At 38.5% G+C, this 25175-nt stretch overlaps 2 protein-coding genes across 2 annotated transcripts in view; one reads left to right on the forward strand and one right to left on the reverse strand.

The window, feature by feature from the left end:
- The first annotated feature begins 8364 nt into the window (after positions 1 to 8364).
- LOC144654277 (uncharacterized) overlaps positions 8365 to 25175 on the forward strand; it is a 136366-nt gene continuing 119555 nt past the window's right edge. Inside the window, exon 1 of the mRNA XM_078514369.1 lies at positions 8365 to 8574. Coding sequence (XP_078370495.1) covers positions 8511 to 8574 — 64 coding nt within the window. The 5' untranslated portion in view covers positions 8365 to 8510. The remainder of the gene's footprint in view (positions 8575 to 25175) is intronic.
- LOC144654846 (uncharacterized) lies at positions 16482 to 18121 on the reverse strand. Its single transcript, XM_078515066.1, has one exon. It carries the CDS (start codon positions 18067 to 18069, stop codon positions 17296 to 17298), a length of 774 nt encoding a protein of 257 aa, XP_078371192.1. The 5' UTR covers positions 18070 to 18121; the 3' UTR covers positions 16482 to 17295.

The raw sequence follows: 25175 nt of genomic DNA on the forward strand, positions 1-25175 counted from the left end.
AATTCTAAACAGGGAAGAAATCGAATCTAATTTGAAAAACTGAAGAAATTGGTGTCACTCGGTCGCAGTTTGTTGACGTGATTTAGGTTTCAAGATGGCGTATTCGCCATTTTTTTTAGCGGTTCTGCTCGGCTTGATGCTGCCAAACAGGAATTCAGGTAAGTATAAAATAAAAGCTGAACGAGCTTAATTTATACAGCAGTAAGTTCAATTTCTTGATTCCACAATCTGTTTTATGGCAGTTCTGTCATTTTTCAAAGCAAAAGGCAACATCATTCTTAAAATGGAAGCTATCCCTTTCAGCAGCGATGTCTCTGGTCTTCTGATATCTTCAGCATATGATTTTATACAACACTGAAATTCTATTTTATATTTTTCTTATCATAGTTCACGAATAAGCTTAATTTGTCGAATTGATAGTTTTACTGCCTCAGCACCGATAAATTTAATTGTATTAACATGTCATTTATGAATATCCATTCGTAGGAAAGGATACGGAAAACTTTTCATTAAATTTGATGGCGATGTTTTTCCTTGATCAGCTTTAATCCTTCATTTGAAAAAGGCCGAACTGAACTAAATATTTTAATTGTGCCATTAAACTTCCTCAAACTGTTTATGTATAAGGTTCTTCGTGTTATTTAATTAAAACCAAAAACTGAAAGTTTTAAACACGTGGTGCTTAAACTAGTACAATAGATAAACTTCCCAAGTTCTGTGTTTTCTGACAGAAGTGTGACAATTCAACCTGCAGTTGCGTGACAGTACTCCTAGAAATCCCCATTTGCTTTTAAAAGATTTCTTGCTGTTTCTATAGACCAAACAAACGGGATAAAAAAATATTAGTGTATTACTATTATTATGTTGGGGAAAGAGATTCTGAAACCGAAATATTAATCTGAAATCTTTCTGTAAATTGAATAATGCAACAGTTAACCCGTGCAAAATTTTAACTCTGCGTGTAACTTCAAACTTATTCAGGGAAAATTGACTAAATATTTGTGACCTTTTTCCTGAATTCACAGGTTATCGAAAGATATTTGACAACTAGTTTGTTGATAAACCTCTTTGCGTTCTTTGTGTTCGTCAGTGCTTCATCGAGTCTTACTGAATATCCTCAAGATCAAACTTGAGATCTGAATGAAGATGAGAGTCGATAAGAATTTGAATACAGTAGCTAGGTTCCCGATTTGCCGTAGCTCAAGGGAAAATAAAAATTAATTCAAGAAATCGGGGGTGGGGGGGGGGGGGCGGAATTGCATTGTTTGACTAAGAGAAGGGAAAACACTTTTGATTCGAGTTATGACGTGTTTCAAGAAATTGGGCTACGTCACGGAAAACGCATCTTGAAAAAACTGGCAAATTTCTTCAAGTTGGTCGGTCGTAATCTGTCTTAATCTTTAAAAGTTAAAACCATTCTTGGATATTTTTACGTTTTCATTACTCCTTTGTTGTTTTTCTTCATTAGCAAAACCCTAGTTTAAGGTTCTTTCATTCTGGAAGTCATCAGAAAAATGACTTTAATATCGTGACATTGCTCCTTTAAAAAAAAACTAACAGGATTTGTTTGGAAACGTCGTTAATCAAAAATGTACTAAGCACAATTTTACAAAGATTCGTGCAAACTTCCATGTTCACTTTTACTTGAAAATGTAGATTATTGGCCTTATTGTTAAACTTTGTTTCCATTTCCGACAGTCCCACTCCCCAGAATGTCCTGCATTTTATTTTGTTAAGTATGAGTAGGCAATGCAAAGAGGCCTATGGAATAGTTGATGAGGAAATAGGAAGGCTCTTGGTCAGGAAAATAAATCGAACATAACAAATTTCTTTCAGCCCCGATCATTGATAGTTAACCAATTTGTTCAGAAATTCAACGTTGTTGTTCTTATTTCAGCTGCGCAAAACCGTAGCCGCACATCCATTTATGTTTCCCTGAGCGGGCGAGATTCCGAAAGCTGTGGTACAGCCTCTCAACCATGTAAGACCATCGCTAAAGCAGTTCATCAAGTGGACTGGGACGGACACATTTATCTTGATGGCACTGGGACCGAAAAAAACCCTTTCCACTGTAACCTTGCAATGGCGCCTGAGCAACAGCCAGGAATTGTCGTTCGAAAAAGTGTGATTATGGAAGGTATGAAACACACACCATACATCGTCTGCACAAGTGGCTTCCTTTTTGCAAAGTCCACTAGTCAGGCACCAATGATTGTTTTATCTGGAATAATTTTTCTGAGGACGCCGCTTATGTTTCAAGATTGTGATTTAAAGATGTTCAACTGTTCTTTTCAAGATGCGTCCACGGCACTTAGTGTTCACATAACAAATAATGCAAGTAGGAATTTAAATATTCTTAGGTCTTCGTTCATCAAGAATAACGTCTTATGTGTAGAAATTATTTTGCACAAGAATATTCGGGGCCAGGATCAGTTTCTTATCATCAATATCAGCGAGACGAAGTTTTTAAATAACGGGTTCTCCAGACAACGGTTTGCAAGAGGTGTAGTAACAATCCGGTCGGACGCCACGCTGCCCTACAGCACACATGTCCAAATATCTTGCTCTAACATCACATCCATCAGAAACTATGGTCACTTTATAAATCTCGATTTGCCAGCAGCCGTCACAAGTGAGGTGTACAATGATGTTATATTGCTCAACAATACTGTTTGTGATTTGGTCAAGGCATCGTCTTGTAAAGAAGCGCATAATGTGGTGAACAGTTTGTACAATTCCAATACAAAGAAAACGCGTGTTAAGTTCAGCAACCTAAGATGTTCTCACAACCGTTTATTGCGATGTATAAAAATTCATTCTGAAGAAGCCCAAGTAGAAATTCAGAACTCGTCGTTTATTGGACAGCGTCTTAAAAACGAAAGAGGGGGAGCAATATTCTTTAACGCAACAGTACGAGGGACTGTAGTTATATTCAGCTGCAGGTTTCGCAGGAACATAGCAAAAGGCGGAGGGGCTTTGTTTGCTCATAGCAAAAAGGGAACTTTAACTCTTAACTTTACGAAGGTTAACTTCACTGAATGTGCGGCGGAAACTTACGGATGTGCTATTCTGGTTGGGGACTTGAAGTCAGCAGAAAGAGAAAACGGATCAGCGACGTACAAGTTAATTACCAACTTCAGATGTATTAGAGTAAGTGATTGCTTCTACTTTAAAGGTAGATGCTACATCATCAGGCTAGAGTTATGTAATGGAAAAGTGGCCATTTATGATTCTTCGTGGAAAAACAGCATAGCTTCAATAGCTAGAGTTTTAAATGCAAATGCTCGTGGTAACACGGACATAACTATTTCTGGCTGTACATTTGTCGTCAACTTTGGCGCTACTGTAGGCGGCGTTGTTAGAATTGATGCAACGAAACAGAAAAGCTACAGGAAGCGTCACAATTGTAAACAGTGTTATATCAAATCAACAGATCGGATTTGTAGGTGCCTTCGTGATAACTCCGAAGTTTTCCATAAAAATGATAAACGTTGTATTAGCCTGGTTTACATACGCACTCCTAATACTAGAAGGTCGACAAACTCCGAAAAAACCGTCTGACGCTACTCCCTGTTACGTTTCCATCACAAACTGTAGCTTCCTTGATAATACTGTTGATATGGTGGCACATGTACGCGATGCAACTCATGTGGAACTGAGCATTGAGAACACCATTTTCAAGAGCAGGCAGACGTCACCAATCAAGGTTGGACTTATTGTCATAGTAAGGCCTTTGAAAGTACTAGATTATTCAAGCGCATTTATTAAAATGCATAATGTCACATTTGAATCGAAAGCATGCAGCATTTTAGGATTGCTATTTCAAGGCAACAAAACTTTGAAAATACAAAGATCAGTATTCCGAAATTGTTTATGTTCCCAGCGATATTCGTGGGACGGAAATGTCTACGAGACATCGGCTGGCGCAATAACGGTTATCACAACTCCTGATAAAATCCTTACTCCAGGCTGTGTCAAAAAAGGAACAAGGAAAGAGATTCATCCTGTGTGGAGTTATCGGACTCACACCTTATTTAAAGATAACATTTTTGAGGGAAACATGGGGTTAGTCGCTGGCGCGGCATACATTAGCAATGGCTACACAACTTTCCAAAATTGCACTTTCTTAAATAACTTTGCCGTTGAGAATTCTGGGCATGTTTATTCAGCATATGGAACTGGCCAAGTGGACTTTAAAAACTGTTTCTTCTCTTCAGAAAAGGTGAACATAACAATTAACAATACTACGTTCCACAAATCAGTCTTCTTCCAGTCAGAAAGCGGAGGACCTATAAATTTTCAGAATACATCTATGGTGTCATTTGCTGCTACAAGGAATCCCTATCCCGTATTGGACATTTCCAATGGAGGTTACGTACAAATTGATGATAATTCGACAATCCAATGCCCCATCGGAAGCCAGCTTTTATTGGACAATACGACACATTATTTATATACAGAACAAAACAATAGCTTATGCCGAATAAATGTCACTGTTGTAAAATACTCTTGCCAGTTGTGTCCCCCTGGTTTTTACAGTATTCAAAAAGGGACTTCACGTGGTCTAATTGTGAACAGCACAGTTAAATGTCTGGAATGTCCCTTTGGTGCCAGTTGTATTGAAAGGAACATAGCGGCCAAGCCAAACTTTTGGGGTTTTTCCACATCGAGTTTTCCGCCATCACTAAGATTCATGGCCTGTCCGGAACATTACTGTCAAAAACCAACATCAGAGTCACAAGGATACAACAGCTGTCAAGGAAACAGAACGGGCATTCTCTGCGGTAAATGTACACCAGGGTACAGTGAAACTCTTTTTTCAGCCAAATGTCGCCGAAATACGGAATGCAACAATTATTGGTATTGGATTTCGACCATTTTATTAACAACTGCACTGGCGCTGTACCTGTTAATAAAACCTCCGATCCTGGTTTTACTGCGAAATCAGATATTATGGTTTCACAGACGAGAAGCGAATATCGACGAAGTCGATTTGGACCAAAACGATGAACATTTGGACAGTGGCTATTTAAAGATTACATTCTACTTTTATCAGGCTGCCGAGCTACTGATGGTAGGTTCTGTGGAAGACCTACTTGAGAAGATACCATTCATTTACACAGTGATTGCCGCTTTTAATTTTCAAGTTCGAACCATCAACAAAGGTCTGGGATGCCCCTTCGTGGGACTAACAGCGGTAACAAAGGAGTTGCTTCTTTCTGGTACTGTTTTCTTGACAATGGCTGACATTGCAGTCATCTACTATGTCCATTCTTTCATCAACATGTTAGGACGCAAGGAAAAACCACCCCTTATCCATTACATGGCTGCTATCATGGAAGTTTTGTTGCTGGGTTACGAACGGCTAGCAGAAACATCCTTAAAACTGATGCACTGTGTCCCGATTGGATCTGGAAAGTGGCTGTTCATCGATGCAAATGTTCCATGTATGCAATGGTGGCAGTACATTCTTCTAGCTTACGTAATTGTTTTTGTGGTTCCCTTTATGATTGTTCTTTATTGTGGATCATCCAAGCTATACAGGGCATCTATTACTGCAAGTGAGTTCCTTGCTGCTTGCATGTTTCCACTGCCTTTTCTCGTCTACTGGTTTTACAAGGAAATGCAAAGAAGGAGAAGAGAGGAATCGACGAGTATGACAGTGAACAGAGATGTTATGAATATACTTCATGGTCCTTTCCGTAAACCAAACAGTGAGGATAAAGGAACACTGTACTGGGAGAGCGTGCTGATTGGTCGAAGATTCATCCTCCTTGCATGTCAATCGTTCATAACAAATTTGATGTTGCGTATGGTTTGCATGGTTGCCGCATGCTTTCTGATCACCATTCATCATGTTTTGAAGAATCCATACCGTGATCCACTTGCCAACAAAGCTGAAACATTGTCCCTTGCCGCTTTATCTATGATAGCCGTGATCAGTTTGACAAAAGCAACCCTGATCTCTTTTGGTACAGCTATCGATGGCCCAAACAGATCTTATCTGGAAACTCTGGACTGGCTAGTGGTGTGTGCCTTGGGATTTGTTCCAGCGTTAATGTCTATTTTGGTCACTCTCGCGATTCTGTCTCAGCTGGCAAGGTTGGTGGTGTTCCTGATAAAACAAATTATTGGATGCTGGCGGCAGTTTAGTTGCAATTTTTGGCACAAAGACCAAGAGAGGAGACCTCTTCTTGTTGTTGCTGGACAGAACAATGCTACTGAACAGAACATTGATGCTGAATCTTAAGACTGGAAGGAAAACCTTGCAATTTGTTTTTAAAGCGTTTAACAAAAAAAATTCTAGGACAAAATCCTGTGCTACCAGCTACATTGAATTTTAAAAGCAACAACATAAAAAATTATAACTAACATATATTTTATGTACACAATTAGTCTGGCAGAAGCTAAGTTTCTATTCTAACTTTATAACGGAGTCATGTTTGTGATAATGATTAATTGATACAGCGTTCCATTAAATTTTATGTAAATAGTACTCGATTAAACTAATTAGCTAATAGTCAAAATTTATATTTGAAGTCATGTCGAACTAAAATCTATGATCTTTGAAGACATTAAGAGGAAATCCGCCAGACTTCGAGTAGTTATTGGACAAAATTATGTACCAACATTATTTACACCTGATTGCAAGCTTTTGTGTTATTGCTTCAAATATCTTATCGAAAGAAATCTTTTCTAACAACACCACACATCGAAAACACATTTTGAAGTTCCGCTGAATTCCACTGAATCGCTTAAAAGATGTAAGCTTTTGCCCATAGCTGGTGAACTTAAAATATCAATTTCTCAGACTCTGATAAGAAATTTTGTACCAGAATAATTTCCACCTTATTGCAAACTTTTTTGTTACTGCTTTAAATATCTTATTAAAAGAAATCTTTTCTAACAACACCACACATCGAAAACACATTTTGAAGTTCCGCTGAATTCCACTGAATCGCTTAAGACGAATTTACAAAATGGCTACACGTGAGATTTTGCCCATACCTTGTAAACTTTGAAATTCATTTTCTCAGACTCTGATAAGAAATTTTGTTGGTGTTATCACGGATAATTACTTACATCTTTACCTTTTATTAAGGGTAGGAAATAACGCAATAGGATTTAAATTATTCTGGAAATTGATTTTTGTCCAACTTTAATAAATATTACTCGACTTCCTAGTGGATTCCGTCTTAAAAACTTTCCGTGTGAAAACGAAACACCCCATAAGCACAAGGAAACGTACGACGTCTGGCCGTGTCTGCCTAATTAAAGCACTTGTTCCAGTTTCCCCCGCGTCAGAACATTGAGCCTTGTAACAAGTAAACATCGTATTCTTAAGCTTGTGCTTATGCTTATGTCGATGTTCGTATTAACTTTGCACAAACTACTCATGCTTGCCCTTATTCTTGCGTCTCTAGTGAAAACCGTACTTAACAAGTCATAGAAGCACAAGTGTTTCCATAACTCGATAGAAACAAGGAGGATTGATTTCTATATCTTGTAGCAAACACCGTATGTAAAGAAAAAGAAAATCACTCGTTCATTTTGATTATCAAATTGTAAATTCCCTCAAGTTGCTCGCTCCATTATTTTGTAAACAGCTTGTGCTAGTTTTTTTTTTTTTTTTATAGCTGCCAAGAAATAGTTTCCTCTGCTGGATTATATTATTTTACGAAGATGGTGTAGCATTCAAATCTTCGTATTTCTTTTTCGAGTTGCCGCGCCTTTTTTCTTTAGTTTATGAACTACAAACTGATAATCAACAGTGTTTCGCTCGACCGCCGTCATACCGCAATCACTTATATGCATATAAGATTATTAAAGAGAGAAGGTCTTTTATCACAAGGCCCACAAGGAAGCAATTAACCCTTGCCCTGGTTTTTAAATTAGCGATTAATGTAAATAAAAGCTTTATCCTGTCAATTTGTTGCTGTCTCCCCTTTTGGTTTCGTTCGGTTTTGTAAAAATAAGAAACTAGTCATTAGTACGTGATGTTTAACGGAAACAGGAACTTTGTAATATAAGAAGGTACAGCTGCTCATCGTTTAACTACAAGCAAATCACTATACTTTTTAATTTTGTTTGGTGCCTTATAATCCCAAACTTTTGTGGCCTGCGAAGGTTAAAACGGGAAGCCGCATTTTTTTTTAATGAATAATTTTTTTTACAAATCTGCTTTCAGCCAAGTTGTCCATCTTAGAAAAATTTCTCGAAAATGAAAGATGCCAGAAAATAAAACTGTCAATGATAGATGTCATTCTTTGAGAATAAAATATGTAAATCGTTGTTAAAAGGGGCAAATTGATTGATGTTCCACTCAGCTTTTCGAACAAGTCAGTTCATTTGGTCTTCCCTGCTGACAACTTCACCTTTTGAACCAGTTCGATTGCGTTTTAATTACGTCAACATTTCCCTATCCTTAACAAGGAATAAATCAAACATTATGTGAAGATAAGCGGAAGAAATTCGTTCTGGTTGCTCCGCGTTCCTTGGAGCTTTTTACAATGGCGTATTTGCGAATTTTTATAGCGGTTCTCCTCAGTTTGATGCTGTCAAGCAACAAATCAGGTAATTATAAATAATTAGAGTACACTATTATATTGTTGAAATATTAAATTGATTAATTTTTATCAGACAGTTGCTTTACTGCCTGGATGTTCCGTTATTTCATCGAAGCAAAAGCTATCAGCAGTATAAGACGTGATCTTTGCTTTTCAGGGTGTGTGTTTTTTTCACACACACATCTTTTTCATTCAAGTTACCCAATTTATCTCGGATGCTTTACTTGCTGCTTGAATTTTCTCATTTTTTTTCCTATCAAGCTCTTCATTGTCGCTATTGATTTGACCGCTGTATCACTGATATATTGAGTCGTAGAATTGTATTTGATTATTGAAACCGGAAAACTTTAATATGTTACGGATAACATTTCATCGCAAGGCAGGCTGCATGACTCAGGATTGAGACATTTTTATTTTAAAAATCGTATTTATTTTTCGTTATTCAAGTGCGGCGTTTATTTAAAATTCAATTTATTTCTTGGAATCAATAGTACTGTAACTAACCACTTGAATTTTAAAAACAGGAAATGTTTTAGTGCTAGTCTGAAATGTCATTGTCAATATTTGCAATTGAGGAAAATAATTTTTTGTACTTGCTAAAACTTATTAGAGGGTGGCGTTTATTAATATTTCTGGCCTAATATGCGGTGTTAATAAGAGGGAGGCGTTTAATCGAATAAATAAGCCGTAGTTAACTCAAGCAACTAAGAGTGTCATTACAGTTCTGTAAATAATAAATACCAAAACCTTGATTTATCAGTTTAGTATAAAGTAAAGCGCATGATTCTTTCACACGATGATTTACAGTTTCACCTGTTTATGCAATCCGTTCAAATATTGATGAACTCGGCCTTTGATTTGACAGTGAAGGATCTCTTGCTTTAATCATTACATCGAATTAAAACTTGGATATTAAAAAAGACCGATTCTTAAAGAAATGAATTCAGTAGTAGCCTCGACTTATGTTCTTGCTTGGCTGAGGAGTATTAGGTGCAGTTTAATTAGTTAGGCAGTTTTTAAGATTGAAGGAATTTAAAAGGAATTTAAAAGAGTTCGCTTTAACCAATTTCCGTTGACACCCTTAACAGCCTGCCTCGTCCCCAGGCGTCCTTTTCCTTTGTCGTGCACGGTTCGCTTGGCGTTGTGGGACTGACGTGCACGGTGCCCTTGGCGTTCTGAGCTTCCGCGCTCCCTGTTTTCCCGCCATACCGCCTCAACGTCCAGCCGATCGGCGCCCGAGGACGAGGCAGTCTGACGGAAAAAGTTGCTGGTTCCAGGGTAAAGAGTTTTAGATCAAATCACACGTTTTCTAATCATGGAAAATACGTAATTTTCACTTTCAGGTTGACAGGAAATAAGAATACCCAAAACGGCCGCAAAAAGCGAAAAATGATAAAAATCTTACGAGATGAGAAGTTCGAGCAACACTAAATCCACAATGAAAATTACTATTTTTTTCACCACTGAGGGGCAAACAAATAAGTGTTATGGTGTCATTTTAACTTAATGTTTAGGTGGATAAAATCACGTATAGTACGTAGTCAGGGAACAAGAAACAATCCTTGTAGCCCTTAAAGTTGCCTTATAGTCGAATCAATTACGGTCATTGCCACGATCATAATAGTTGGCAACCCAGCCACAAATACAGTATACAAAGTGCAAGTACGCAAAAGTGGTTTTTGTATTACATGTGTAATAGAAATATTTATCCACTGTAAAAATTTCAGTTTTCATGTCATATGAACACTGAGGTTATGCTATACTTCTGACACAATTATCAATATCCAAATGTCCATATGAAAATATATCCAATACTATGTAAATATACCTGGCCAACGAAATTAAAAGATACAGCTTTGTAGGAATGTATTAGTTCGCCGTTTCAGTTTTTGAGCATTTCCATGTAAATTGTCCTATTTACTTTGATTCTATAAGAATGGAAACATGGAAACCAAAGCATTTTTTTTTTAAAAAAAAAAGGAAACACAAAAATGGATTAAATGCATTAAGGGAATACAGGAAGAGAATTAAAATTTTGCTGGAAACATTGACTCCCACCCAACTACCCCCACCACCCCCCCCCCCCCTCCTCATTAATAGGTATTCAGTGCCGTGTTCGCCCTAGTTTCGAAACAGCGCCCACAAACGGTGAACGTCCTATGAGAAAACGAAAGAAACTGGTTTTGCAGCAGTTTATATGCAATTTGTATGACTCAAACAATTGGCCCTGTAGTCGATTTACTGAGACAGTGATACTGACCAGGAAAAATTAAAATGCTGTTCATGGGAATACTAAGATCTTTTTGGTTTTAATCCGTTTATAAGAGAAAGTATCAATCGCCTGTATGAGAGACACAAGTACGATCAATCCCTCTTCTTGACCATATCTTTTTCAGATCTTCACTTCTTTTTTTAAAATTTTTAGGTGCCGAAAACTCTGAACAGGAAAGTGTTTATGTCTCACCTTATGGGCAAGACTGTAATTATTGCAGTTCGCAGGATCACCCCTGTAAGTCCATTGCTCAAGCCGTTCGTCAAGTGGACACGGGCGGAACAATCTTTCTCAACGGAAATGGAACCGATAAGCATCCTTTCGACTGTACAAGCAGTCTTCCTGATAAGGGCTTTCATCCAGGCGTTAACATCAACAAGAACTTGACTATGAAGGGCTTGTACTCAACGCCTCACGTTTTCTGTGTGGAAGGATTTCATTTTCAGAAAAGAAATGATGAACAGCAAACATTAAGGTTCGAGTTATCAGGGATCGCTTTTTGGCAAACACCTCTTACTTTTGAAAACTGCCATCATGTCAAAATTGTCAACTGTTCTTTCTATAACACTCCAAGAGCTTTGAGCATTGAAATACAGAACATGACAACTTTTCGGCTGGATATTCAAGGATTTTCATCCTTTCACAATAATTCCAACTGCATCCAACTCCTTTTACGCGATAATGTCGGAAACAAAAGTCGTCGCTTTGTTGGTATTAATATCAATGGTACACATTTCAAACAAAATGGATTGTATGGCGAACAGCGTTCTCATAGAGGAGTTATAAAGGTAGTATCCAGCAAGCATAAAGCTTTAAAACAAATAGACATTCATGTTTTCTGCGAGAAAGTCAAGTGCGTCAAAAACCAAGGTCCTTTCATAGATCTCAAAGCTTTAACGGCGGTTACAAACGAGACCTACAAAGATGTTGAGCTGAGTTTTAACAGTTTACCTTCCAAAAAGAATTCATTGAGTAAAAGAAATAGGCACCCTGTGCCAAGTTTGTACTTCTCACAAGCGAGAAAAACCCGCGCAAAGTTCGTCAACTTGAAGTGCAAGAATAATACGTCTGTTCAGTGCCTTAAAGTTCAGTCTGATGAAGCAGAAATAGATATCCAAGACTCCTATTTCTACAAGCAGTCTACGATAAAAAGAGCCGGCTCGTGCTTGTCTCTTGAAGCCTTTATTGGTGCGTCATTAAGGATTTTAAACACTACGTTCTGGAAAAATGAAGCTGACGAAGGCGGATCACTTTCAATTAATAGCCCCGATGGGTTTTTATGCATCAACCTTACGAACGTTAAATTCAATAAATGCTGTGCAAACAAGTACGGGTGTGCAATAACAGTTGGAAAGCCCTCGCGGGCTGGAAATCATACTGCATCGAGTCCAAAAAAGTTATACTTCAACCTCAGAAATGTAACCATTAAGCATTGGGGAGGAAAGTCCAATTACACCAAATGTGCAGCTGTCTATATTTTGCTAAAAGGCGGAAAAGTAATAGTAACGGAGTCCAAGTTTTATAATAGAACGCAAACAACAATCGGCGCTTTGCTAGTGGTTACTAATGGAGGGAAAACTGATGTTACCGTTTCAAAATGCAGTTTCATCGACAAGGCTGCAAAAGCATCCCCAAAGCGAAGGTTCAGATTTATTCAGATAAAGGCGGTAAACGGTAATGCAGGAATTGTGACGTTTGCAGACAGCACCATAGTCAGCAAAATAAGAAGTAAGGTAGGTTTATTTATAAGTCCTAAATATCGATTTCAACTGGTTAACGTCACATTGATCGGGTTTCGTTACGGTTTCCATGTAGTGTCATCATCTCCTAAAAAAAGTTCATTTCCAGTTGAAATCTTCATTGATAACTGCACTTTTAAAAATAATGTTTATGACATGTTGTTATCTATTTATGATCCAACATCTGTTCAAGTAATCATCAGAAACACCCTTTATACTAGCAGTAGTAAGGAAACTGTGAAACATAACGGCAGGGGTTATGCTGTTCGTCTTCATATTCCACCAAATAGACGCAACTCTTCTTTAAAGGCCGTCATAGAACTTGACAATAATACATTCATCTCAAGACCTTCCAGTCATTTAGCTCTTTTCTTCGAAGGAGAAAAAAGCATCACAATACGACGCACGACATTTCGAAACTGTATTAATGCCCATCGATATAGGTGGTTTGCCGGGAATGCGTCTTTTTTACGAGACCGCCACTGGTGCCATTTCAATTTTAACAAACCCAGACAAATCTCGCCAATTGGGCTGCGTTCGGCCAAATAATACACACGAGATCCACCCAACATGGAATTACGACACTTACGTGGTATTCGAGGATACCATCTTTGTGGAAAACGTGGGGTTGACTGCTGGAGCTGTTTATATTAGTAACGGTTTCACGAAGTTTCGAAGATGCACCTTTCGTGACAATTTTGGTACTTACCGCACTGGGCATGTCTATTCCGCGTATGGAACTGGTCGAGTGGATTTTGAAGATTGTTCATTCTCGAGAACAAAGAAAAGCATGGCTTTTTCTAACATCTCTACATTCAATAATCCCACGTTCCTATATACCGAAAGTGAAGGACCTTTGAAGCTCAACAATACATCTTTGACCTCGCTGTTTTTTGACAGGAATTCCAACCCGGCCTTGCTTGACATCTCTAGCGGAGGATATGTTGAGATGGACGAGACATCGAAGTTGCAGTGTAGCGAGGGACAAGAACTTTTACTAGAAAATGCGACACACATTATATACACTGAGAAAAACTACAGCGTTTGCCAAATAAATGTAACTGTCTTGAGGTACTCTTGCAGATCCTGCTACCCGGGTTATTACAGCCTCCAAAAGGGAGTTTCAAGAGGTTTAGATGTAGACACTGCAGTCCTCTGCCTGCCGTGTCCTTTTGGAGCAAGCTGCATTCAAACTAACATAGCTGCGAAACCAAATTTCTGGGGTTATCAAGCCACACACCATCCACCTAAACTGGAGTTTATTGCATGTCCAGAACACTACTGTTCATCTGTTGAGTCAGCAGATTACAACAGTTGTCATGGTAACAGAAACGGCACACTCTGTGGGCAATGTGCAGACGGATTCACCGAAACGCTTTTCTCACCTGAATGCTGCAAATCTACAAAATGCAACAATTATATTGTGTGGATTTTGACAATATTGCTAACATTTACACTGGTACTTTATCTTTTGAAAAAGCCTCCGATGCTAAGTTTCCTTGGAACTCAGATCCTATGGTTTAAAAAACGAGTAGAGGATCATACAAGAGATGAGTTGAGCCTTGTCGAGGATTGTGAACATTCGGATAGTGGCTATATCAAAATTACCTTTTATTTCTACCAAGCTGCTGAACTCCTGATGGTCGGATCTATAGAAGACTGTCTTCACAAGATACCGTTCATCAACATTGTTATTGCTGCTTTTAACTTCCAGGTTCGAACAATCAACAGAGGGATTGGATGTCCTTTTGTAGGGCTAACGGCTGTGACAAAACAGTTGCTGTTGTCTGGTACAGTGTTCGTGACAATGTCTGAAGTTATCATCGTTTATGGTGTCCATGCTGTCATAAACAAGATTACGAGAAAAGAAAAACCACCCCTCATTCATTACATGGCTGTTGTCATGGAAGTGTTGCTGCTGGGATACGAACGGCTGGCAGAAACGTCCCTGACGTTAATGCACTGCGTCTCGATTGGATCTGGAAAGTGGCTCTTCATCGATGCAAATGTTCCATGTATGCAGTGTTGGCAGTATTTTATTCTTGCCTATATCATAGTGTTCGTTGGACCCTTCATTATTGTCCTTTACTATGGATCCTCCAAGCTTTACAGGGCTTCAATAACTGCAAGTGAATTCCTCACTGCTTGCATGATTCCATTGCCATTTCTCGTCTACTGGTTGGTTAAAGACATGTTGGCAAGAAGAAGAGGCGATTATATGAGTGTGCAAGTTGTCAACAGAGATGTTTTGGAAATACTTCATGGTCCTTTCCGTAAACCAAGCAATGAAGACAATGGAACACTGTACTGGGAGAGCGTGCTGATTGGTCGAAGATTTATCCTCCTTGCGTGCCAATCGTTCATACCAAATATGATGTTGCGTATGGTTTGCATGGTTGCAGCATGCTTTCTGATAACCATGCATCATGTTTTGATGAAGCCCTTTCGAAATCCACTGGCCAACAAAGCTGAAACATTGTCCCTTGGCGCTTTGTCTATGATTGCTGTAATCAACCTGGCAAAGGCGACCCTGATCTCATTTGGGATCAGCATTGATGGACCCGACATACCTTACTTTAAAACTCTGGAATGGTTTGAAGTCTGCGCCCTAGCATTTGTTCCAGCATTAGTGTCTCTGTTGGTCACTATCGCGATCCTGTCCCAGCTGACAAGGCTCCTGGTGTTTCTAGTCAAGAAATGCTATCATGTCTGCTGGAAGTTTCATTCCCATCCATGTTTCATGGACCCGCTGAGGGAGCCTTTTTTGGAAAGTTCTGAACAGAGCAATGATGATGACTCTTAAGACGGTTGTAATGAAGTTGTTATAAGACCTTGCGAAACGTAGTCGAAAGCCGAGTGGACGCAAGACAAAAAGTCACGTTTACTTGCTGCTCTGTTTAGCTACGTTGTAGGACTTGTGCTCCCTTTGTTTTGTATCAAATTTGTAGTTGGTACAAGTTTTTTAAAAGTTTGACCACGTAGCCAACAAAAGTCAACCCAAGTTGATTGCATGTCCGTTTGGCCGGGCCTTAATGCATATGGGAAAAAGTATCGCTAAATTAATTAACTGATCGATGAATTGAAATCCAACGTATATTTTTAGTAAAAGTCTGTTGTGTTCCCACTACGCTTGTAGGGGTCGTTTGGACAAATTAAGTGATTAAAGGATGAAGAAATAAACAAGCGGGTAAGAGAAGAATCATTTGTATTATTTCTCGCACAAAGTTTGTCGAAGTGATTCCAGTATTTTTTTTAGTGCATAATGTATTATTGCATGCCGATTAAAATTGTTACTTTTCCTTTAGTATTGATGTATTTTTGGCCCTGAATCGAGTTATCGAAGGGACTTAATATTAATTGTTTTTTTAATTTGTTGATGCTTTTGTCTGCTCTTCTTTGGCCGAGTCTTTTTCCTACCTGGAAAGTCTGTTTCTTTTAACGTTACATATCTTATTTGTCAGGAAACACACGCTTGGGGTGTAACGCAGCTCGACATGACAGCTTTTTCCAGTTTGCTGACCTCAAAAGTGCACCCCTTGTGAAAGCCGATCTGGCGAGTTGTTTTGTCCTCCCTGGTGGAATTAAGACTTCCGTGGCTCTAGTAGATTCGAAAACATACCTGGCCACTGTTAGGTCCTTATCTTACCTAACCATTTCTTTCGGGTGGAAATTAAAGCCCATCAGCTAAAAAATGCCGAAATCTTGTAAATAAAGATGTATACGGCCCATACGGGGGCAGGGTAGGCCTTTTATTACTGTGATTTCGTCGGCCCAATTGTCGGCCTTGTGTGACCATCACTTCTGTTGCCCACCGTTCAACAAACTTGTTTGAAGCTTTTCATAGGAAAGGAGATATTTTCATGATCAATTTATTTTCATATAAAAATTAGTAGTACGCACAATTTCAAATCTATACAAGCACTTATAATGTAATATTCTGTCCTGGATATTGTTATTCATGACATGTATATAAGGTGTAGGGTTCGCACTGGCCTGGGACAAGCCCAAACCAGGCTCAGTAGATACCAGGTAGTTGGCGGAGACTTCAAACCGGTTTCTTGGTAGGGCAGGTGGGTGGGAGCCAAAATCTCGATGTCTTGGACAACAGTGGAGTGCACAAAGGATAACACGTGTTCCTCTTTTATACAACTGTTTGCATATCATTCATTCATCCCAGGACAGTCATTACCAATTCAAATTGAGTTTGGATACTACGTTTTGATTAGCTGTGGTTCCAGCAACATTTATTTTTAAACACCGATACATTGATACAAACTACTGGTAACATTAAAAACAAATGAAATTTCTTCTAATTTGGGCTCAATTGATGAGCCCATGCATCGCTGCACAGCGGCCAGTCTATTTATAAATTGGTATGTACTTCTAGACAGTCTTCCAAACTCGATCCTTGGGCGATTTAAAAACTCTGTACAAAACAATATCATCTTGAACAATATTTCGCACTAAGAAATTATGATTTGTTCCATCGCAAACAAAGACGAAACAGAAAAATCCTTTGCGGAAACTACAGTGTGCCCTGCAGGCATAATTAATTATTCACACTACGACGAAGCAAAACATTTGCGCCAAAATGAATTGCAAACATAGTTGAATTATTGCTTCGTGTAAAGTTAATATCGTTTGAAATCGTACAAAACCAATCGAACTTATTTGTATTATGTGTATTTTACAATAATCTACAGATAACTAGTAGCTACTAGTTAAGAAACACTTTAATAAATACAAACAGCGCAATTACTGTTGGAAGCAATTTGTTATGGATGTTAAGTTGATTTGCTCCGTTTGGGTTCGTCTCGTACATTGTAACCATCGTGCCTTTCATCGTCGTCTCAACCTGTGTACAAGTTGTCCCTGCTACTATCGATGCATTAAACCGCGCACGACTTGTCACCTCAAAGTCTTCGTCTTTGATATCCTCCAGCGAAACTGTGTTGTTGACACCGTGCACTTTTATCATTCTTCCATCACTGTACTTGACTGTCGTGTTCAATTCAACCAAGTCGTCGTCTATTTCTTCTTCCAGCGTTCGCGTTTCGTTCGACTTTCCCAGACACAAGTTTCCATTGTCATCCAGCAGTTTTTCCTCCTCATAAGAAAGCCTCACAGCTCTGTACTCAGGAATGGAGACATAACTCCGGTACATTGGATATCCCTGCCGATACACTTTAGCACTGTTGTACACATACCGGTACACTAAGTAGCCGACAGCGACCGTGACTTGCTTGAAAGTGCTCGAGCGCAAACCCAGTATAGTTTGGCTTCGAATAACCGGGGATCGCACCGAGGTAGGTTTGATGGGTGTGTATTTAGTGATTTTAGATTTTGAGCTCGACTCTGATCTTGTTCTTGAGTTTCTTGATCTGGATCCCCCTCTGGAGACTCCCCTGCCTCCTCCTCTTCCTCTGGCATCGGATAATTCCACCATTACAAGAGTGACGAAAAGAACAAGAAACACTGAACTGAGTCGCATCTTAGCTGACGACAAGAACCCTGCAATCTCTTTGGTTCGGGTCTTTGGTAACGCCCTTCCTTCCCAGATTATATGTGACGCAATTCTAATAACTGATGCATGACGTTCAGAACGTGGGTGATTGACATCACAGTCAAAAGGAGGAAATATCCTAGTTGTTTTTTATGATTTTTGCTGAGATAGCGGATATCAAGTTTGATTTGTCGTTTTAATATTTTGGCTACAAAGACCAACCTGTTTCAGGTTCTAGATGTTACTGAACAGTATCGAAAAATATAATAATGGAGAATGTCGTAGTGCACAATAAAACGCAGTTTGGGAAAATGACGTACACAGTAGCTAAGGTAAGGATATACGCATTACTCCAAACTCAAATCAAAGATCTCTTCGAGATACCGACTATTTTGCATGAAGTAGAGGAAATGATAATATTAAAAGCGATTTGCGATGCATTAAATCAACAGGTTAAAACCGACTTTTAAGTTTGACTGCCACTTTGCTCCAAAAGAAAAGTTATCAGTTGATTGTATTTTCCTGATTATCAGCTGGCGGGAATTTTTCCTTGTCAAATTCCTACTTAGCCATAAACCAAGCGTCTGTCATTATCGTCTTCGGCTTCACCTTTGTGTATTCATTTACATTTCATCAGTGGCACATTGCCGTACGTACAGTTAAAAAAAAAAAAAACGTTTCTGTTAGTAGACCTCGTCTTTTTATCAGCGACGAGCCAAATTCAGTATACTGAAGTACATAAAACGTACTAAATCACGGTGTTTCCGTGATTATCGGCTGGCTGCAAATTTTTAAATAGACGTTACTATGAAAGCTTCCTAAGCAGATGTTCTTTTGGACGGCGTGACGAGTCTTAAGAATCTATCTGTGTCACTACATTATGTAACAATAGAAAATCGCATTGGATATTATCCTCTGACAATGAAGATTCGCAGCAGCTTTTCAGCATGTTTAAACTAAGCGAATGAATCGATGAATGGCAAATATCTTTGAAAAATACCTACTTTCAATTTGCCAAAGGCTAGATCACGAGCAACGCGTGAAAATGGAAAAAAATATAGACTGTAGTCTCGACACGTACAGGCTATCGAAATTGCCTGCCTTGTAGCTTTTTCTTTTGTTGAGGGAAAATTTAAATACTCGAAACTCCTTGTTTTTTCGTAGTGGCTTTTGTTTGTCAAAATGCCTGTTTGTGCACCTCCATTTTGCTCAAACAAAGCTCCAAAAAATACAAAAAACAAGGAGTTATGACAATAAAAATTTTAAGGCCAAACTTCAGGCTGAGCTCTTTGACGTCACGCATACATTAACAGCTCCAAGATGGCGGCGTTCAGTTGTCTAGTTTTGGGAAAGATTTCGTAGGGTTATAGCGAACGTTGGAGGCTGAAATTTTGGTGAATAACGTATCTTTGCGTAAAGTTTTTTTTGGCGTAAAGAAAATATATGCCCATTCTGGAGTGAACTTCTCCTTTAACAAGCACAACAGGCGGGAAAATGGCACGCAATGCATGCAGATTGCAGAAGCGATGACGTTTCACAAGGGGTGTAGCATAATTTTGAGAACATTTGTCAAAAACTTGACGTAAATAAAAATAGATGACACCTTTTGGGTGGAAAAGCCTGTGATCCAATTGCAGCTTACAGTTTTCAAACAAAAGAAGCAATATTAGTGATTGTATAAATAACATAGTTAGGACCTGATGGAATTCAAATAGTCTAGTAAATGGCCCAACTCACCGGCCACGAGTCTCTCGTAGCTCAGTTAATAGTAATAGTTTATTTAAACTCTTTTGCTGTTAAAAGAAACTGAATTATCGAGTGACACATGAAATGAAAAGTCTACTATTTACAATTAAAGTTGGTAAGAGCGCCCAACCGCTGTCTGGGAGACCATGGGTTCGATTCCTGTCGGGGACTCAGATTTTTTCTTTGTCCCATGCTCGTGTCTTTGTTGAACAATGAATCTTCATTAATAAATACATTAGTTATGAATCCACAGGCCAAGGATTGAAATAATACATTTTCTTCGTAGATTTGCTCAATTCAACAACAGTAACATTTTATTTTATATATATATATTATATTTTTTACATTTCTCTATGTTGTCTCGATACTGAAATATTGCGTTATATGGTAGCGTGGCATCGATAAACGACATACGATACGTGCGAGCAAGCTTTTAATCCCCGTAAAAGGTCAAACGGTCTCTTGCTCACAGCGGCCATGTATATTTTAAGAATTAGCAATTCCTGTCTACTAAGTTTAATAGATCCCATCATATAAAATTAGTCTCTTTCGTTTATACATTGTAGTGTCCCATTCTAACTGCACTAGAGTGTTTTGCTTTTAGGTTCTACGCAGCGATGTCTTTTAAATTAAACTTGATTTCTGTTCGATCGCGCGAAACAGACAACGGACAACAGAAAGATCCTGTTGATCGGATGCCTGCATAAAGCAATGACTTTATCACTAACAACCATCACTTAAAAATGTACGTTATATTTAACGTTTGGAAACGTGGGGGAGGGGGGGGTGGGGGGGGGTGTTGAAGGAGCAACATACCCCAAGCCAAGGGCATAACCCCCCGGGGACGCATCCCGCTACTCAAATTTCCCAAAATATCTTTAACAGTGTCCGGTGTGTCCGTAATCGTTTTGTGACAATGCATGATGGACCAGGCAGTTCAGAAGATCCTGCTTCAAAGTGCTTTTTGAGTTGTCCTTTAGACGTCAATCAATCAATTTAATTAAGGTCTTGGCGCGGGACGAGGTTGCACTTTCTATCCTAGCCAGAGGCTCATGTAAAAAGCGGAGGGCAGATGCACGCTATGAAGTCGCCGATGCCACAGGTAATATCAAATACAATCTTTACAGTTTGCGGATTTCTCCTAGTAGCGTTTTTGAGAAGTGATGTGCGTTGAAAGTCCGTCAACATATTGTCCCGCTAAGGGACGGACCATTAGAAAAGTCATGGGGGTGGGGGGGGGGGGGAATACAAAAAAAAATCATGCAAGGGAAAATGCCAAGAAAACAAATTCGCGCAAATGGGAAGGCAAAGAAAAAAAAATCATGCTTAAGGAAGTTTCCTATTTACTCTTTGACTCCCAAAGTTTCCCCCAAAAACGCGTGTAAAAATGTGCAATATTTTACTTTGGTGCATGCGCATATAAGCCAAAATTTGGACTCTTCATATCCTTTCTTTTGGCCAAAAAAGCTTTGACGTTATCATTGGAAAACCCTGAAAAGGGGACCTTGGCCAATTACAGGTGTACTGGCCTGTTAAAGCAAAGATTTTGCACTTAAAATGGATTTTGTTTTTCTTTGATTAGCTCTGTCAGAATGCAACCGATATTCAAAATGAATAGTCCTGTAGAAAGGTCGATCCAAGCTCTATGAGATTCTTATCACGAAATTCCACTGACGTGCTAATTGATGACGTCACAAGTGAATCAATGACTGCACCTCCAAATAGCGCCTGAATGCGCGTTTAGGAGTGAAAGGGTTAAGCACTAAAAACACCTGTCATTTTACACTTGATGAGATCAACTTTTTCGACGAAATATATAGGTGGGAGCCAACGTCTCGATGTCTTGGACAACAGTGGAGTGCACAAAGGATAAAACGTGTTCCTTTTTTATACAACTATTTGCATATCATTAATTCATCCCAGGGCATTCATTACCAATTCAAATTGAGTTTGAACACTCCGCTTTGATTACCTGTGGTTCCAGCAACATTAATTTTTTAACACCGATTCACCTCTATGGGCTGCTTAATGAGGAGGCAGCTTGATGTAAATGATTTAAGCGTTTTTTTTTTGTGTGTATCTTAACATTTGTTTATTCCCGACTTGTAATTTCAGGAAGCACGCGCTAATCTTGTTTTTCGGAGCCCTGAAGTTTGATTTATTAATAAATAAGGTTAACCGAGTCATTATCTTTGGTTGAGTCTTCTCTATTATTGTCACTAATTAATTTTGGCAGTTTCTGTTAACAATTTCAGTCGTAAAAAGTCGACCATCAAGTACAGTAAAAACCCGCGTGTAAGAACCTAGGAATTAAGAACCTCCTGGCAGAAATTTGCTTCCTCAATACCCCAAAAGGTTCTTATATGTGGGGTTAAACTATTTTATTTATAATATAATAACTGTATTTTATCAAATAGGATGTCTTTAGAGATCAAGAATTGCACAGGGAAGCTAAACAATGCCAGTAAGTACCCCAAAATATAAGAACCTGTTTTGCCAAACTCTAAAAAAGCAGGTTCTTACACGCGGGTTTTTACTGTACCACAGTGCGTTGTCTTCATGAAGTGAGAGTTTTTCTTCGCGCGGCCGAGTTTGCTTTTAAAAGTTGTCAATTAAATCACTGAATTGTGCCAGACGTCTTTCTCTCGCATATCCTCAACTGTTGTCCTTTTCATATAAAGCCTTCGCAGTCTTTCTTTGCAAAAAGCGTTCTTCGGGGAATGCCATTCTATGGCCACAGAACAAGAAGCTTGTGAAGCTTAAAATCGGGCGATTAATAATTAATTATCTGCCTTGACTTGAAAGGCAGGGTACAGTACAGTAAAAATCGTTGGAAAAGCAGTCACTTAAGTAACACTCAGTCGGAGGTTTTCGTAAGTCACACAGTCTGCATGAGCTGTATTAGCGTGTAGAACAAAATATCTGGAATGTTTTCAAGATTGCATTATTACTTAATGACATAATGCTCTCAAGTTATTAATATATTTCGCACAATACCAAAACGATTGAACTAGACAACTAGAAAATATAAATTTATAACACTGAGCAAAGTGCAGCCCACTCGCGATACTTAATAAAGGCGTGGTTTTACCTGAAGGCCATTTTTTAACGCTTCAGGTGGCTGACGCATTTCGCTATTTTCCAGCCCTTACACTTTGATGTAACTGTACTAGAAAATGATCACAACTTACTGACCAATGATTAGGTATTTGTTTCATACCATTACTGTAATAGCAACTAATGAAGAATAGTAGTATTTACCCAAAGTTTAAGGGCTGCAAAACACTGAAAACCATTTCAGCCACGTTTCAAGGAATCCAAAAAAACTTTCTTATCCCATATATCTTTGTTTTGCAGTATTTTGTTAGTTTTTGGGCGATTTTTGGAGATCATGTCTGGGAGGCGATACTTTCTCTCAAAGGATTAGTGAAATTTAGACAAATAAGAAATATTAGAGATTAAATGTGATTTTAAAATTATAATTTGAAGTTAAAAATTGGTGGACTGACACCAAAAAAGTCCCCTGACAACCTGGAGTGCTCTTGTGTGTGGGTCAACTGTTTAGTGATGTTTCCATTTTTTCTTCAATCCCTTATTTAAATCTCTTAAAATTTCATTCAAATTTAGGTAGAACCGCACCTTAAGTTTTGTTCTTGTAAGAAAACAACAGATGTCAAAGAATAGATTTTAATTCTCCCTCCCTTTCACTCTTCTAAGGCTTTCACCCCACCTGTCCCTCCCTTTCTACTCCCATCCTTCCCCTCCCTCCCCTCTCCTGCAGTCTTTTACTCCATCCTATCCCATCGAGCTTTCTAATCCAATTACCTCACCCCACCTTACCAGTGTTTTGGGGAAGGGAAGGGGGTGGTGTCAACAAAGCGGAGGTTACACCGTTGCGGTACGACGTTGTATATGTCACGCAGTTTGCGTGAGCTCTAGAAGTCATCTTCTTTTTAACACACACGCCTAGGCAAGCTCCAGCTTAGGTTTGAAAATTTATATTGCGTTCCAAAATTTGAACAAAATCAGCTCAAACCAGTTGAATGGCATAAAAAGGAAATTCATTTCACGTCAAAACAAAAAATAATGTGGAAAAATATAGAAGCGTTAAAGCTTTCGCAAATCAGAGCTTTCAAGAAGTTTTGTACGCATACTAGTCTGTGCCAAGCAATTAGAGAATAACGGAAATTTGTCTTAATTTTGATCTCATACCGAGCCTTAGAGTATAAACCGCTAATAAAACAAAACAAACTTGATAATAATTCTCTAAGGTTATACACCTTGCAGTATTAACGTACTAACGAACTTAATAACAAACACCACGTCGTACTAAGGATTTTTACTGATCAACATGGAAAATAAGTTCACAATAGTTTGTTTCCAAAACGTTTTTTACTGTACAGACGGTCTGTACATTGACCTGTAACTTGTATACCGTATCGAAAAATTCAGAACGAGCCGACGTCTGCCCGCTACCATGATATCATGTTGAAAAATTAGCTCATTCGAAACAGTAGCAAAATCGTTAGAGCCTATACAGCCGTTTACTGGCAGTCTTTGAAAATCCTGAATCTCATCAAAATGACTAAAATAAAGTTTTAAAATTTCCTTTATCGATGGTTCTTATCTTTTTAGTCAATTCTATGAACTGTACTGTCCAACAAATATTTCTTCAAAGTTTCGGGACACTTTCGTGCAGAATGTAATTTGATTAAGCGAATGTTTTCACGTCTATAAATACTTCAAGCAGTTGAATGAAAAACTGTTTTGTTTTCATCAATGAGAACCACTTTCAAATAGTTAATGCATAAAAAATAACAATCAGATGAGAATACAATAATTATTAAGGCGAGGTTTCATTATTAGGTCTCGGCTGAGATACTTATTTTTTGCACGTTTAAATGTATGTAAATTTCGTGTGAAATGTAATTTGATTCCACTGTCTAGTTTCCCATGTTCATGAATGGTGAAAACAAACTCTTTCTTAAGAAAGTTGTATTTTTGTGAATAAAGCCCGTTGGCCTGTTTTGTTCCCCTGATCATGTTTGTCTGTGATTTTTACAAAACATGTGGTCTTTAGTTGTGTAAAAATTCTTATTTTGAACACAGATGTCACTCCCGGAATTTCTCATCAAACGGATGTAGATTTCACCGCATTGCGTTTCGCTTCTTTATTTTAAGGTAAACATATAAAAAAACGTTTGCAATGCGTTTACAATTTGACTCAGACATTAGACACGGATGACTTGCAGTATTTCTGCGGCATCTTTCCATTATTTTATTTATTTTATCAAAGTTTAGGGTAAAGTGAAGTAGACGCCAAAGTTTGGCAAGTAGCCTGCTGTTTC

Source organism: Oculina patagonica, chromosome 5 (genome assembly GCF_052425735.1).
Source record: "Oculina patagonica isolate OP01 chromosome 5, crgOcupat, whole genome shotgun sequence".
Taxonomy (NCBI): domain Eukaryota; kingdom Metazoa; phylum Cnidaria; class Anthozoa; order Scleractinia; family Oculinidae; genus Oculina; species Oculina patagonica.